At 41.3% G+C, this 16,385-nt stretch overlaps 2 protein-coding genes across 2 annotated transcripts in view; one reads left to right on the top strand and one right to left on the bottom strand.

The window, feature by feature from the left end:
* The window catches only part of LOC126040990 (unconventional myosin-X-like), a 98,002-nt gene extending 90,824 nt beyond the window's left edge, over positions 1 to 7,178 (top strand). Inside the window, exons 38-41 of the mRNA XM_049806159.1 lie at positions 797 to 920; positions 2,498 to 2,947; positions 3,751 to 3,942; positions 4,535 to 7,178. Coding sequence (XP_049662116.1) covers positions 797 to 920; positions 2,498 to 2,947; positions 3,751 to 3,942; positions 4,535 to 4,648 — 880 coding nt within the window. The 3' untranslated portion in view covers positions 4,649 to 7,178. The remainder of the gene's footprint in view (positions 1 to 796; positions 921 to 2,497; positions 2,948 to 3,750; positions 3,943 to 4,534) is intronic.
* A 5,405-nt stretch (positions 7,179 to 12,583) lies between these two features.
* LY75 (lymphocyte antigen 75) overlaps positions 12,584 to 16,385 on the bottom strand; it is a 47,324-nt gene continuing 43,522 nt past the window's right edge. The window contains exon 35 of the mRNA XM_049803881.1: positions 12,584 to 15,390. Coding sequence (XP_049659838.1) covers positions 15,206 to 15,390 — 185 coding nt within the window. The 3' untranslated portion in view covers positions 12,584 to 15,205. The remainder of the gene's footprint in view (positions 15,391 to 16,385) is intronic.

Raw genomic sequence — 16,385 nt, 5'->3', positions numbered from 1 at the left:
TTATCCAAAGCAGCTGCAGTGATTCAACTGTTCACTCTGGTTTGAACTTTGGTAAGGTTTAAGTGCTCTTTCTCACTGTGTGGAAAACCATGTTCACATCTATTTCGGTGACAAAGAAGCATTCTTTATCAGGCTTGTCAGGACAAAATTAGTAGTGCCTTTATCACACAGTAATGCTTTACTAGCAGAGCTCAGGGAAGGTTTGCTTAAGTCTGATAATGATCTTGTCAATTTACATCATAATAGCTATATCAGAAGAGAGAGCAAAGATTTGGCCATAGAAATGCAGCTCTAATTTCTTACTGCGGACTGATTTTGCGGCCAGACATACAAAGAAAGCAATAAATTGTAAAAGAAGCTGGCAATGCCTTTGTCAATTTTATATCTGTTCTAAAGATAAAAATAAAATTGTTCCAAATGGATGCAAGGCTGATGCTTTTCACGGTCACAAGATTACATGGAAACAGTATCTTGAAAATGAAGGATACTTTGTGTCCTGCCCCCAACTCTTGCATTTATCTAGAACCATTGACCTAATGTTTTTGATCAAGTACATCTGATAAGAACTTTGGGTCCTTCTGAATCAAAATTTCATGTGACTCAGAGGAAAAACTGGACGTTACCAGAAAAGTCTGCTGCACCGAGATTGTCCTGGTAAATTAGGTAGTTCTCTATGCTCTCTGTTTCAGAAATCCAGGGGTACCTTCATATTGTGAGTTGCACTGTGGATATCCCAGTACTGTAGTGCTTCTGGTTACTGGTTTTTTCCCCTCTCATTCTCTTTCCTATCTTACAGACTTGCTGGCTCTGAGGAAGAAGAGGAGGAAGGACAGTGGCAGCTGTATTTTAAGCTTTATTGCTTCTTGGATATTGAGAATGTTCCCAAAGATGGGGTGGAGTTTGCCTTCATGTTTGAGCAGGTAAGCTCGCTCTGGGGGAATGATTTGGTTTTCAGGGTGGCAGAAGCACACAAGAGTATACAGAAAGCTGGCTGACCTTTGCATTGGAAGTGGGAATGATGGTTGGAACAGAAGAATTTAGTGTGTTGAATTTTTGCCTGGAATCTACCAAGCAGATACACTGCAAAGTTCTCTATGGAATAGAAGTATTAGAAGAAAAGCAAGAAAAATGAACAAGGGCTTCAAAAACCTGGAAGACCAATGATAATAAAATGCTTTTAAAATTTATCTTTAATTTTAAAAGCTATAGAAATTTGGATTATGATTCAAGAAGAATCATTAGAAGTAGCTGCTTGCAGAACAAAGGTATAAGGAAAACTAGAAGATCTAGCTACCTGCATATCAGCTTACAAGAACAGCACATCCTTGTGGTGTTATAGGAATTGACTAAAAACGCTATCTTTTGGGCTATTTCTTTTGATTAACAGAGAGGCACTAGAAGAGTACTACAGAAAAAGGGAAAGAGAATGTAGTTGACAATATTAGTCTGCTGAGTAATCTTTTTTAAAGTCAACATACTCCATAGCACAATGATGCTGGTTAGTCCAGAGGTCACACTGGTATGAAATAACCTTGCAATCAGGGATGCAAAACTAAACTGACTGGAGTACCCAGTTGTGTGATTCGTCCCATCTTTATCACTTCTAATGAACACTTTGATCTTGCCTCAGAAAATTATAGCTGTTGAAAATTAATTAATATGTGTTAAAGGGTGTCAGTGTCATGAAGACTGAAACTTGCTGATAGTCAAATGGATGGCATATGTGTCACAGACAACGGTTCCCTAAGATGGCTCTCTTGAAATGAAGATTAAGTATTGTTAACTACAGAATGTCTAGGAAATGGTCAGGAATGAGACATCGTGGTACTCTGTGGAAACTGAGTTGTACCAAACTCCTTGTTGACAAGGCTTTCAGTCTACACAGCTTTCACTGGCAAAGAGTGGTAGAAGAGAAGTAACAGCAGGAGACTAGATGTTGTTATCCAGATATTAGGTGGATGTAGAAAAAAAAAACCCATAAGTATATTTCACAGAAAAAGGGCCAGAGGGGCAGCAAGAAGACTGGGGGAGACATCAGGTGAAAGAGGAGGAAGTGGGAGATGCTGGTTTGCAGTGAGACTGAGGTTAAGAGTCATGAGTTTATTATACCTAACTCCCTGTTGTTGAATATAATCTCCACACAGGAGCTGTAGCTGGTGCAGCACAAAACAAATTGCCTCAGTTCTGGTCTCTCCCATCTGTTCCAGGTCTAAAAAGTCCTCATTCTAAGACTTTCAGTAGAGGATAGGACCCTCTCAGAGATCTCTGACCTGTCCAGGCTTGCAGAAAGAGGTGTTCCCCCGACATAAACCAGTTGCAGACTTTGACTTCTTTATTGTAATGTCTGCTCTGACCTCCTGAATTGTGTCTTTCCTGCTGGGATTGTTTTTTCTGCTGGGATGGGCAGATGCCATAGGAATCTGTACACGGACCCAGCTGTGAATAAAGCGTGCTTCTGCTTTCTAATGAGTTTGGGGGACTTTTTGTTTGTTCGTAGGCTCATGAAAGCCTCATAGATGGTCATTTTCCTGCACCAGAGGACACACTGCAGCGCCTAGCAGCTCTACGGCTGCAGTATCTTCATGGAGATTATTCTAAAATAAGTTGGGCCCTTGATGGAATCTACCCAGTTAACAGACTAAAATCCAAAATACTGCACTCAACAAAGAGCAGCGGCACTACTAGTCACACTCTGGAGAGGAGACGGACCAGCTTCCTTGAAGGGACGTTGAAGCGTAGCTTCAAGACAGGCTCTGTAAAGAAGCAGAAGGTAGAAGAGGAGCAGATGATGGAGATGTGGGTAAAGGAAGAGCTTTCAGCTGCTCGGGCAAGCATAGCACAGAAATGGACCAAGCTGCAGGGACTCTCTCAGCATCAGGCCATGGTGAAATACATGTCCATTGTAAAGGAGTGGCCAGGTTATGGGTCAACCCTGTTTGATGTTGAGGTGAGTAATGTATACGTTGATGTAACTACTGCCAAGGAGAGGCATCAGTCTGGAGAACAGATACCGCTGTGTGTATTACATTGCTCAGCAGCAGAAGGGAATTTCAGGAACTGGCTGCATTTTGCCTTGGCAAGCTTAGAGTAAGCCTGCAGTACCACATACCCAAAGAGATGTGACACAGAGAGCCGAGAGCAAGCAAGCTGGTGCGTCCTGGTAAATGGAGGGAGACAATGGATTCCCACTTCCTTAGAAGAGCAATAGAATTGGGGGAAATTTTTGAGGGCTTAAGAAGGTGGTGGCTAGTGAAATCAAAAGTAAAATGAAGCTCTGTTGTTCTTACTGACAAAAAGTGCAATCCTGTTCTGCAGCAGTACAACAGAAACTGCTCAGACTGTGTCACTTAGACCACTGTGCTTAGCCTGCTAGAGTTGGAATCCACAGTTCCAGTTTTATCAGTTTTGTTGCTGCCTAGGTGGATTACCGTGGGAAGTTGCTTTCACTCACTATATTATCTGTAAAATAGTAAGTGGAATATTGCCTTCCTAAGTCACTTTAAAATCTGATGAAAGCTATCAGGTATTACAATTATTTGTTACTCAACTAGTATTTGACTCACAGCCATGTCACCTCTAAATCTTTGCAGCAGAAGTGCCTACAAGTTTCCTTCTGCAGACATCCTAGGTTTTTTTATTGGGGTGAAGAGTTGAAATGTGGTATGGGAGCCAGAAATGGAGGGCTTTTCCTTGAATCAAAGATGATCCTCCACTGCATTTATGCAAAAGTTCATGTTTCTCTTTCTGCAGTGCAAGGAGGGTGGATTTCCAAATGATCTTTGGCTTGGAGTCAGCACAGAGAACGTGTCTGTCTACAAACGAGGGGATCCTAAACCACTAGAAACTTTCCAGTATGAGCACATTGTTTTCTTCGGAGCACCACAGCCTAACACCTTCAAAATTACAGTGGATGAGAGAGAAATGTTCTTTGAAACATCCCAGGTATATGAAAGCGCAAGACTTGTTGTTCGTGCAGTTTTACTGGCACTTCAGTAAAGCTCTAATTTCCAAGGACTAGACAAGTTTATATGCAAGAACTCTTGCTGAATGGACTGGACAGCCAATGAAAAAGATGAAGGGAGCTTAAGCCTAAAGTGCCGTGGTGCCTCTTCTTGAATACAGGGATAAACAGGAAAAAAAAAAAAAAAAAAAAAATGCTGGTTAGTAAGTGAAGGAGGCTGAATGGTCTTCCAATGCACTGAGAATTTTGGGTGCTCATGAGTGTGCTTGGTTTTTCATTCCCTTCCAGTATATGAATGGGGAGTTCACAAACTCAAAAAAAAAAAAAAAAAAGTTTAGTAGTATTAAAGTTGCTTTACTTTGAGCTACAAGCCTTTTAAATGTTGCTACAACAGAGCACAAACTTGTCAAGCATTTCTTTCCTTACTGCCATGTTTACATTTAGTATTACATGCAGAATTTATAGTGTCATGAATTCGGACAAGGGGAATCTTTTTCTGCAACATGTCTGGTATGCCTCAATGGAATTAGGTTTTTAATGTGCTTATCGTCTGTTATTGTGGTCTCTCTCTAGGTGGGTGAGATAATAAAGATCATGAAAGCATACATCAACATGATTGTGAAGAAACGCTGCAGCGTCAAATCAGCCACCAGCGTGGACAGTCATGCTAGCATCTGGACTAGGTGATACAAATGAACTGCCACAAGAGAGAGGCAGTTGTTTCATGATTGGTGTTTGCAACTTGCCAGCACAAGTGTAGCAAAGATGTTTTTTAAGAACTCCACTTGACTGACTACTGTATTTAAAAACTGAAGTGACATCTACAGTACCATAGGATTTGCACCTCTGCCCAAAGACATTAAACAGTAACAACTGTTGTTAAATATTAATAACCCAAAACTTTTTTCCCCTTGCTTGTTTGATGAACAATGTACCTTAAAGAAGCAAAGTCAGAAGCATCCTCCTTCTCCTGATTGTTCTCTCTGCTGCTTTCACCATTACCTGTCATACTGGCAGTAAAATTCACAAGAATCATGTCTGCAGTACAGGAGACAGACTTAAGCTTCCGTATGAATTTCCAACACACAAGCATCTGGGATCGCAACATGGTCTGCTAAAAGAATACTTGTTTTTTATTTATTTTGCAAGCAACTCTAAAATATAAGTCACTTTTTTTTTCTTCAGGATATACTAATGATGTGATCTGGTTTTAAGAGAAAATGCCTTTGTGTAATTGAAGCCAAGCGGTCCAACTAAGAAGTCAAACCCTACATGAGAGAACATTAAACAAACAAATAAAACCACCCAAGGTGATTCTTTACCTTCCAATAGAAGTTCACAGGTACACAACTGTAAAAAGTGGCACTTTTAAGTTTAAATTTTAAATAGTCCAACACAGGAGAAAATCTTTAGGACTAGCACCACTGAAGTAGATCATCAGGTGTCATTCTGCATACATTCCAAGCAGCACCTGTTGCCTAAAAAGTAACAACTGCCTTTCCCCTATACAGCCCAGGAGGTGAGATTGATTCAGCTGCATTTCCAGAAGAGCTGCTCCTCACAAACTCCAGGTTTTAGATGGAGGTCAGGGTGTTTTATGGCGAGCAGCCTGCTTGTGTTAACTTCCTTCTTTCTCTCTATAGGGGATTCTAGGATGGCTGGGATCTCTGAACTTTAGTTGTAAGTGAACTGTTTCCTACTGTGTGAACAGGTACCTAGATAAATTGTTACGGGCAAGAATTTAACTTCCTCTGTACTACTGTAAGCAGATGCCAAACCCTTCATCCTCCAACTTGTAATGGGAACTGGTCCCATCACCAAATCCCCTTCCAGTCTCCTCTAGGTCCCTAGTCATCAGCAAAACTTGAAAACAACGCTGTTTTGCCAAAACAACTGCTTCTTGGAGTTTTTTATAGCTACTTGCAATTTGCAGAAGCAGAATGTTGTTTTTCTTCTCAGTGAAAGGTGAGAGTCATCTTCAGTCTTGACTTCAGAAACTTGACTGCACTGTTTAAAACAATATTCAGTATCAGTCACATCATAAATTGGTTGCATTAGCAATCAAGAAACCTGTTGGCTAGCCATTTTCTATGATCCTTGTCTAGTCTCAGGATCCCAGATTGCAAAGGCCCATTCAGTTTCTTAATGAAGCTGTATGTAATGCAGGCCTTGTTCCACGTTTAAAATCGGCTGTCTCCATTTCTGAAGAAGTAGCAGCTAAGGCCTGTTAGCTATAAAATAGAAATTTCATAGAAAAGAAAACTAGGAGTCAGTATGCAACAGGTTCTGTTCCAATTCATCACCAAATGGTGCCATGTCACTAATACTGTGTCGCAGAACACTGTAGTTTTGAGGTTGACAGTACAAGAAAAAACACTGTACGTAATGCGTGCTTTTTTTCTCATTACCACTGGACTGCAGCATGTGCAAACACCCTGTCCACTTGCCACACAACCAGCCTAAGAGAATAGCCACTACTGTGTATCATATGTTCAGCTGGAGTTTTGCCTTAAATAGATCCTATAAACGTCCCCTGTTTGTTACGAAGAATAAGAAGATGACCAGGTCACAAGTGAGAGAGAACAGGAATGCAGAGGCAACCTGAGAAGCAACACTTTGTATTGGTCCGTACACTGACTAGATCTCTTTATGTATCGGAATAGCCTTGATTATCCCTGTCCTAACTCTGCACTAGCTCTGTGTTCTGGCTCTTGGGTTGCTGCAGGCAGCTTGAACCCACTTGGAAATGTAACACCCATTACTATTTGTTGTAATTTTGCTTGTTTCTATTACAGAATTCCTTCTGCTGTCTTTTTTAATTTGTAACTGGCTTTACAAGATGAAAGTTTAATAAATTATTGGATTGCACAGGCTGTATTCACGCACAGATGTTGTGTTGCTCACGCTAAGATGTTTACTTGGAGACCTAACGCTCAGAATTTGTAAGTGAAAAGTAAGCAGCAGCAGTGTGAGGAGACAACAGCCCTTCCTCTCAGAAGCAAATTTTGCCTTTGTGGTGAATTATAGAAAATAGTTTGCCACTACAGCGGGGAATGTTTGTTTCCAGCTTCTGCTGCTGGCTCTGGGGCTGAGTCAATGGGAGGTGTCCCATGTGAGTTCAAGGGACTGGTTCTGAGACAGTTGCTGTGGTGAAAGCAGAGCAAGGAATGAATCCTCTCCAAAGGCCCAATCTGCAGGATCAGCTCATCCCTTCTCTTTGGCACCTCTGAAGTCACTAGTGACAGAAAATCACTTCTAGCTCAAATAAGCTGCCAGCTGCACTTCTCATACCACAGCATGACCCAGGCATGGTCTTCACCTAAAAGCATGTGTCACTAAAGTGGTAAATCTGAAGGGGGGGGGGGGGGGGGGGCGGCGCAGCTGAGCTATCAGCAACACGGACAGACTATCCACTAGCAGACCAATGTTACCTCAATCCATGCACAGGTATGGAAACCAAGCAGTGATGCATAATCTGCATTAATACGCTCTCATATATCCCTTGGTCAGATGCTCTGAGACCCTGGAGATAAGTCTGTACAACTTCATCTCCAACTGTTCACAGATTTTTAGTTTCTCTATCCTTACCACCTTGCACAGTGTCTCCAGGTCATTTGAGGCTGGAACTGCCTCTGCTTATTGCAGCAGTTGCTTTTCTTTCCTCAGCTGTTCCATTCCCTTCTGTGTACTTCCAAAAAACACGCTGTCTCTGCCTCCTTTCTGCTTAGGAAGCCTTAAGTCACACACAGGCAGCTACCGCTTGTTTGGGTGGAGGAGGGTGTCAAAACCAAACACAGGCTGCGTGGCCTACACGTCCCCCCTGAACTGCCCTCTTGTGCTACAGCACCTCTCGGTTCCACCAGGGTCTGGCACGGCATGTCTCCCCCACTCACTGCCTGCTGGCTGCCGACTAACTGAAGCTGAATTTTTTTCTTGCTGGCAAACACAGAGGCCAACCGCAGTCGCCACAGATTAAAGCAGGAGCTAGCTAGCCGGTCTCCCTTGTTTGCAGCTGTTGAGTTTCAAACTCTTGCTTGCTTCAGCTAATACATCGCTGTCGTGACACCAAACATGCAGCACTGCAGGTCCAGCATGAGTACAACACGCATGAATTCAGTTATGACAGGTTGCAGTGAATAACCACCCAAGGTAATGGCCGACTAATGGTGTCCTCTCCCTTCCTTTCTAATTCTGTTTTCTGTTAGTGTGATGTGCAGTCCGTTCTGGCTTCCAACCGAGTATTTCTCTAGAAGTTAATTCAAGTTTCTATGTTCTAATGTTTATTTTATATGAAACAGTTTCACGCCAATGGGTGTTAGGCTTTGGAACAAGGTATAATTTATAATCAGCACCTACACAGTAAACATAAAATGGTTTATACGCAAAATCACAACCCCATGTAAGTTACATCACAAGCACATGTGTCTAGTTATTAAACCAGTTTGACTGTAAACTTATAACTGTTTATTTACACCTGGTTCTAAAACACACAGCCGTTCTCTATGCGGGCTGTACCTATTATCGTTACTCTGTGCATGGACTTCAAAAATTACCTCCTCCCCTCAGGCATTTAAGTAAATCCCTCATACATGAATTCCAGCCCCCAACATAAAATACAAGCTCCTAAATCTGCGGGCTGCAAATTTGCTAAGCTCTCGTCCGCATTTTGTACCTCAGATTCCTAATGCTACAATTGGATCTACACTTTGGCCCTGTGCCACTGTCAACACAGAGTTGATTACCAGTAAAATTCACTTACCTCTACCCGCCTGTGAAGTGCTGCTCTTCAAGCACGGCCACACACTGGCCAGCCTTCTAAATGCCAGCCAGGAGGACTCCATCTCACGGCCTACCTGGACTCTGCACCAGTGTTTAGGTCTGGATGCAACCAAGAGCAAACGCGTCACGTTGGGCGATTCCTGGTTCTTGCCAGACACGCACTACCGCCCGCTGCCCCGTGGCGCGGGCAGCCCGGCCGGCTGCAGCCTACAGCGGCCAGGTGGGGACCCGGCTCCATCTCCTGCGAACACTGCACCCAGGGACATGGCTGCGGCCTCCCGCAGCCCTCAGGCACTGTCCCCCTGGCATGGTAGTGCCCTAGGCCTTCCCCAAAACGCTGGGATGGCTCAGGATTACCAATACAAACTTGTCCTCCCTGTAAAAGCAACCACCTGTAACTCCCGAGTGACTCTAAATGAAATGGCGACAGCCTGTCAGTATAAACTCAACCGGTTCTGTAATGGCTTAGGCGTTAGGCACAGTTTTTGCAAGTGCGCTAATGAAGCACGCACATTCATAGCAGCAGCTTACCTGTCTTACTTCTTTCTCCTGCTGCAGCACGAGGCTAAGTGAGGGCAACTCGGCTGTCCCTCGTTGTGCCTTGTCAGGGTGTGCCCATGGGCACAGCAGTATTTAAATGGGGAGCCTTCTCCTCCCAGCTCCCCTAAGATGGCTGCATCTCGGCAAGTCATCCTCTCTGAGCAAAGCAGTGTGGAGGAAAGGCCTGTGGTTAAGCACCTGGAAACAGAGCTGGGCCTGCAAGGTGAGACTGGTGTGGGGTGTAAAGGTACTGAGTCTGTGTCGGCAGGAGAAGCTCTGGCTGAAGAAGGACGGGAGGTGTGGAGGGAGTCCCCGGGGCTGGGAGAGGGGAGTGTCGGGGGTTGCCCACAGCAAACTCTTCCTTGTTGTGTTGTGAGTGCTTGGGATGAGGCTGAGAGAGCTGGTCTCTCCCTGACTGCGGTAGGGTTGTCGCTCGCAGAGGAGGGAAACAGACCAGCCCCTGCCAAGGCTGTGGTGTCCTGGTGTTACAGGATGGTCCGGCTCTCCGCGCCGCCTGTTCTGGTCCTTTCCCAGCACCCTGTGCTGGTGTTGTCGAGCTGGTGGCAGTGCTCATCCCACGCCTTTCAGGCTCACGGTTGTGCTCGGCTGGCTGCCGCTTATTAGGAAGCGGTGCTTTCTGGTCTCCTTTCCCAGCAAGGAGCTTGCGCTGGTGTAAGGCTGTCTGCTTGGCTCTTGTGTCTGGTGGCGTATTCATCGTTTGGTGGCTTAATTGTCAGTGCTGCAAAGCTGGTATGAGACAGAACAGGTACAAAGCAGAAGGGTGGCTGCAGGAGACCATACAAGATGAAAATTCCAGGAACCCAGCCCTTTTCCACAAAGTAGCGCACAATCTACAGCCTGGGTAAATGTGCCCTCCTACTATCCACATACACGTGTGATTCACACTCTCACTTGACACAACATGCTCTTTAAATACCCAGATCATGTTTATGAAAATAAAGACATTTCAATGAAGCAGAAAGATCAGTTGCTACTGGGGATGACATTCAGTCATGCATATTTGTGAAATCATCTCAACTAACTGATTTGTAAGCTTAATTTGAATATGCATGTGAGACTTGCTAGTTATACAAAGTATAAGCACCACATTTTTGTATAATCATCTGTTCTATATCATCTGTTAAAGGGGAACTATAACACATGACACTTGAAAAGAGAAGTTTTATAGAAAGTAGGAGTGGTACTTGCTATCCATATGAATGTCCTGAGATAGAGCATGCAGAAAAAGATCTTTGTTCTCATTTGTTCCAACAAAAAATGTGCACATAAGGAGCCAGGATAATGAAGAAAGCACATCTTGCAATGATTATTTTGTATCACTGAAATTCTACTTTCTTAAAAGGCACCTTGGAGTAAATTATTCTATTTATGCTGAAAAGGAGCAAAGCTAACAAACAACTGCTTTTCTGCTTATAACTATAGCCCCTTCTGCATTGGCAAATAGAAATCCAGAAGGACTTATAGGCTGTGTTGCATTACTGTGTAATCACAATAAAAACCTCATCTGGTATCCTCCCCTACCCCCCTCAAATCTGTTTAAAAATCTTGGTTACTGACAGATATTACAATGGAGTGCACAGGAGTTTTCAATGTGAGAATACCATAAAGAAATAAACACAAGATAACAGCATTTCATAATGGCATTTATGCTACGCACCATTTGCAAGTTAATTTGCTATCAACAGAAAATTACCTTTTCTAGTGCTTTCTAGTCAACTCTCATTTTAAAACTCTTCAGAACTAAATGGGAAAGGTCCATTAGAGTGACAATTGAATTTTTCTTTCCAGTATCTAATCTCCTGCTTTTCCTAGGCTTCGTTCTTCAATATTGCTCATAGTTCTCACTTTACAACTGTGCAAAGTCTGTTTAATTTGGTCAATAAGAACTTTATGTACTTCTTGACAACAGAATGCATTTGACTAACTTTCATTAACCTGGGTGTTACATATCCCACTGTGCTCCATACACACAGCAACAGCAGATGCATAAAGGGTCCAAATTGTAATTCTGACTTTTAGCAACAAAATTTGTAATGTTTGGTCTTTGTTTATTTGCAGCCACACACACACAAAATCACTTACAGGCCATGCAATTTACTCCCTCCTTTCAAAAATGTTTAGATGTCTAACATATGTCCAGAGCAATGAGCAGATGGTGCATTTGGTTTAAAGGAAAGAATGGTAAGAAATACAACAAATGCATCTAGGCCCAAATAGTGCTCATGCATAAAAGCACTTGTGGTTGATTTCTTTGTCGAGTTATTGATGCAAAAACAGGGTTAAAATAAAAATGCTGGCTGGTCTAGTGGCAGATGTGGATTAATCTTTCCAGGACACAGAGTATTCAGAGACTGGGCAAAATTCAGGAAGAGGAACCAAAACCCATGCTGCTCCACTTGCCATGGGAGGAGCTCATTCCCACAGGAGTGAGCTCTGCCCTGACATGAGGGTGGCCAGTGAGACAGAGTCACATGTCAAGTTGTAAGTAAGTGTACAAAAACCTTTGTACATTTACCTGAAGCTGTATGCTTTTTGTCTAGAGCTACCACAGTCCAGCAGCCAGTCTGTGCTCTGAGATGAAGGAGTCTTCCCAACACCATTGCTCTGGCACCCAGGAAAAGCACTTCATTGCTCTGCTTTTATTTCCCTGCTCATCATCTTCCATTTTTAGATTAATGTTTTGCATGCAGATGACCTTGTTTGTAGCCTTGCACAATAGGATGTTTCTCCCAGCAAGCCATTACTGTAGCTAAAAATAACACTGCCCTTTGACCAGCGGTCACAGATTTTGGAGGTCTGGAATTCAGAGTTCGGATGACACTTAAAATGAATACATCTCATGCTTTAATTGCAAATGCTACATGGCTGGAAGTAATGCAACTTTGCCCATATTTTACAAGGAATTGTGTTGGGAGCCCTTATAAACTGCTTTGGAGTTAATCTGGGCTGTGAGGCACTAATGAACTACACCTTGATTAAAAAATAAAGGCAGAGAGGAACATTCCCTTTCTGTGTAAGCCCAGAAGCAGTTTGATAAAAGCTAGGTATAACTATGTTCCATGATAAAGCATGTTTTCAGCTGCAAAAAGAAAGTTACTGGCATTCTTTTTAAATAAATCAAAGGTGTTTTTTTTAACTCTAAAGTTTTCTTATCATTGTAACACTTATCTGCTTTAATTGTGATCACAGCCACTGTCCTATGTGCTTTTTTTACCCAGTGATTAATGAGCTGTACCTTAGCTCTGATAACTGCTTCCATGGAAATAAAACCAGTGTAAGCAGTTTAGTGTTTTATTTAACTTTATTCTTTCAATAACAATACTGCTAAATAATCTTTCTGTGTATTTCAAATAAAGTGGGTTATTCACCTGCACTAAGGCAGTTGTGCTTACTCAAATAAGAATTACCAGTGATTAGACAACTTGGGTATGATGAAACAAACATGAGAAAGGGCCTTAAAAATTATTTACATCATTCATAAGAATAAAATATACATTTTTTTATAAAAAGTATATATTCATGTGTGTTGGAGAATTAGGATTTTACTACTAATTTCCATTTTCCATTTCAGATTCACACCTAAAAATGCTCAAAGTATAAACATCTATAAAACTAGTAAATCTCAAAACATGAGAATCTGTAAATATTTTTCCCCACTTATTACTGTTGTTAGGAAAGGACAGTAACAAACACTTTTTTTTAGTCCATTAAGTTAGAAGTCATTTGGCAAAGCACTTGTGCATAAAAGCTAACCCAGAAGATGACAGGAACCAGGCTTTGTTAACACTTCAAACACTTCTCATACCAGGGCAAGTTTAAGAAGCAGCGGTGAGGGTTATTTTAATTACATAGTAACTAGCATTGTAACTACTTTTTCTACAAGTTACCTCAAGAAAGAAAATGTTCACAATTGTGGCTAAAGTACCAAATAAACAACAGAAAGTGCTTACTTTTTTGATCAGCAAACTAACACAATGGCTCCTTGACAGTGCCCCTTCAGGCTGCTGTTTTAACAGGCTCTAAAGCGCTATCTACAAGAAGTTCCCTATTTATCAATACAAATGATAAACACTTGCTTATCAAAATAGTGCAAACAGGAACAAAGAAAAGTGCCATCAACATAAACTGGGGGGGGTGGGGGGGGGGGCAGTTGAACATCATGACCTCACACTGTTGCTTCAGAGAAATCAGTAGTACTTTTCTCAGCATGTCAGACCAAATGTATTCCTACTTACTGTATCATACCACCATTACATGGGGAATGGATTTGGTCTTTTACATAACTTCCTTCATAAAAGTAAATGTGCCTGTTCTTTGTATTGTGCATTAGAAAAGGCTAAAGACTTTCTCAAAACATTAAATCATCAAATCACTAGAGTAATTAATATATACAATTATGTCTTCCCTTTTTCCCTTTATAGCTTGCTTTGGAGTGCATAGAAAAGGCCACAGTGACACATCACATACAAAAATCAAGTTTAAAGTTTTATGTAAAATACCCCAGTACTTTTAGCATTTATGTACATGAGTTTATTCACCATACATTCTTTCTTACTCTTTCCTTAGATATACCTTTATCTTGTTTCTTGGACAGATGATGTATTTCACCTATAATGTTAGGCATTTAATCCCAGTATAAATAAGAGTATTAGGGGAAGTAAGCGTCAGGAGGATCTCATTACAGAACAAGGAACACTGCCACTACAACACTCCTATCCTTGGGTGTCACAGTGTAACAGATCATAAAACAGCATGACTTTTCTGTGTTTTGATCTATAAGAAAATCACTGAAGTCTAACTTCAGAGTAGTTTGAAGATGTATGATAGAATGTGGTACATCATTCTCTAAATACTACTCCAAGTGCAAGTTTTTAAAATCTTTTAGGTCCAGATACTGATTTTCACCGTAAACCTTCCTGCTATTTGTGCTTTCAAAACTTTGTGAAAGGAGCTGTGAAAAGAAATTGAACCATTTACTTAAAGAGCAGTTATATCACAAGATAAAACATAACATTCATGCCTTTGCTTTTATAGGGCTAAGGCTTCTATTATATCTTGAGTTCTGCTTGTGTTTGCAGTTAGCCCTTAGTGGGTATTTTTGTTAGCCCCACTACCACCTTCAGGGGATAAGAGTAGTGATCTGCCCTCTTGCCAGTCTCAGGCTTCAAATATTCTATGTTTATTTAACTTACTCCTAAATTGCATGGTTTTAACACAAGGTATTCCCTATAACTCTTTATTCAAAATGTACATTCTACAGCCTAAGGAAGATTATTCTCTCACCACTATAACATGGTATATTTTGTCTGTCTTTGTGGGGGGCAAATCACAATATGATCTTCTTCCACTATAACAAGAAAATTTAAATTTTAGTTGCATGGGAATGAACACTTAGTTATCTGGTATCTCCCTTCTCCCCTGCTATATCAAAATTTATAACTGCTTATTACAAACGTTGCTTCTACAGGGTAACCCAATGCTAGCAGCAAAACCTTTACAGCATATCAAAATGGTACATCATTTGGCATGAAGTTATTTATGGGTAATTGTACAAACTTACAGAATTCATGTAGCAATTTTAAGTACATTTGTTAAGGTGATGTTGCATGAAGTACTGTTGGCATTAATTATCCATTAAAACGCTTTCCAGGAAAGAGAGAAAATAGTAAATTAAAAAATATCACAGAACTCTAGAAACCTTGCACCTTGAATGGCTGAGGCCAAATGTAAATAATTACCATGGACTTGCATAAAAATTGCACTTGTATAAAAGAACAAAATTTAGCCCCCATTATTAACCTTCTTATTACTTTTCCAAAATGAAGTAATAAAACATCAAGTAGTTCATTCCTTATGGCTTCACATAGTGAAGTTCATGCTAAATTGCCCAGAAGGAACAGTTTCTCAATAGCTATCCTTTGTCAACACATCATCAGTTTCCTCATCGTTCATCCCTCTTTGATAGCGTACTGAAGAGAAGGCACTCCAGTGAAGACGCTTCTTTTTATAGAGATACCATACTAATCCAACAATCAAGACTAAGATAATTAGCAGGGCAAATGCTACAGCCACACCGGTATGATTAGAACCTGTAACAGAACAAACCACAAATAGTTATTCTTTAAGAGTTTTGGTAAGAATATTTTGTCATGGGGGTTGATGCTTAGGTAGCTATATGCTAAACTTCAACTAAATGCATGCAGTATAAGGCAAACTGCTTCATCATATTAATAATCTTCACTTCATCACATGGGAAGATAGGTTCCCATCTGAATGAGCATCTATTAGCTTATTTTTGATCATTTTGTTGTTAATTTCCTAACCATAGTTAGGTTGGCAGGGACCTCTGGAGGTCAAAAAAACCTACTAGTAAATGCTGCACTCATTTCAAGGTTTGCGTATGTCAGAAATCTAAGGAGATCCTGGACTCTCTTGGAATGGAAGAGAATTATGCTTCCCTTGGACCGAAAAGATCTTGTTGATATCTTCCTTAGCAGCATGAAGTTAAATCTATTCCTGCATTTCAGCTTCAATGGAAGTGTATACAAAATGAGAAAGATTCCGTTGCTTCTCAGGAACTTGCTTGCTTAATGCTCAGGTAACTGCTTTCTTTCCTGTACAGAGCAGAGTGTGAGGAAGTAACATGAGGCCTGAGTCTTCTGGAGCTGTGGGGCACCATTTTCAGAAGCCTCATCAAGACTGAAAACAATCTGCAGTACCTGCTTACTCAGCATCTCTTAACAAGCAGAAGTCATTCTGTTCCCACCTACACACTCGCCCATGAGAGATACCCTGTGGTAAGAAGCAATAGCAGCTACTCTATGCTCTCTTCTAAGTGGAAATTTCAGTTTTCTCCCTTACCCTTTCGGTGGATAGTGGGAGCTAGGTGAAGTAAATTCCTACAGAATTTGTCCCTGAATGCAATTTTACGGCAAAACAGCAACAGAAGGCTCTTGCTTAGGCAGAGGTACTTGGACAGAGTCTTTTGTGAATTGCATTTTCATTATTTCAACAAGACTTTCCCCACCAAAAAAAAAAATATATCCTGAATATAGTCACTACAAAATTAAGTCTCTGCTAAAAT

The sequence above is a fragment of the Accipiter gentilis genome, chromosome 1 (genome assembly GCF_929443795.1).
Source record: "Accipiter gentilis chromosome 1, bAccGen1.1, whole genome shotgun sequence".
Classification (NCBI taxonomy): domain Eukaryota; kingdom Metazoa; phylum Chordata; class Aves; order Accipitriformes; family Accipitridae; genus Astur; species Astur gentilis.
The sequence above is the reverse complement of the archived record's forward strand: the minus strand, read 5'-3'. Positions and strand labels throughout refer to the sequence as shown.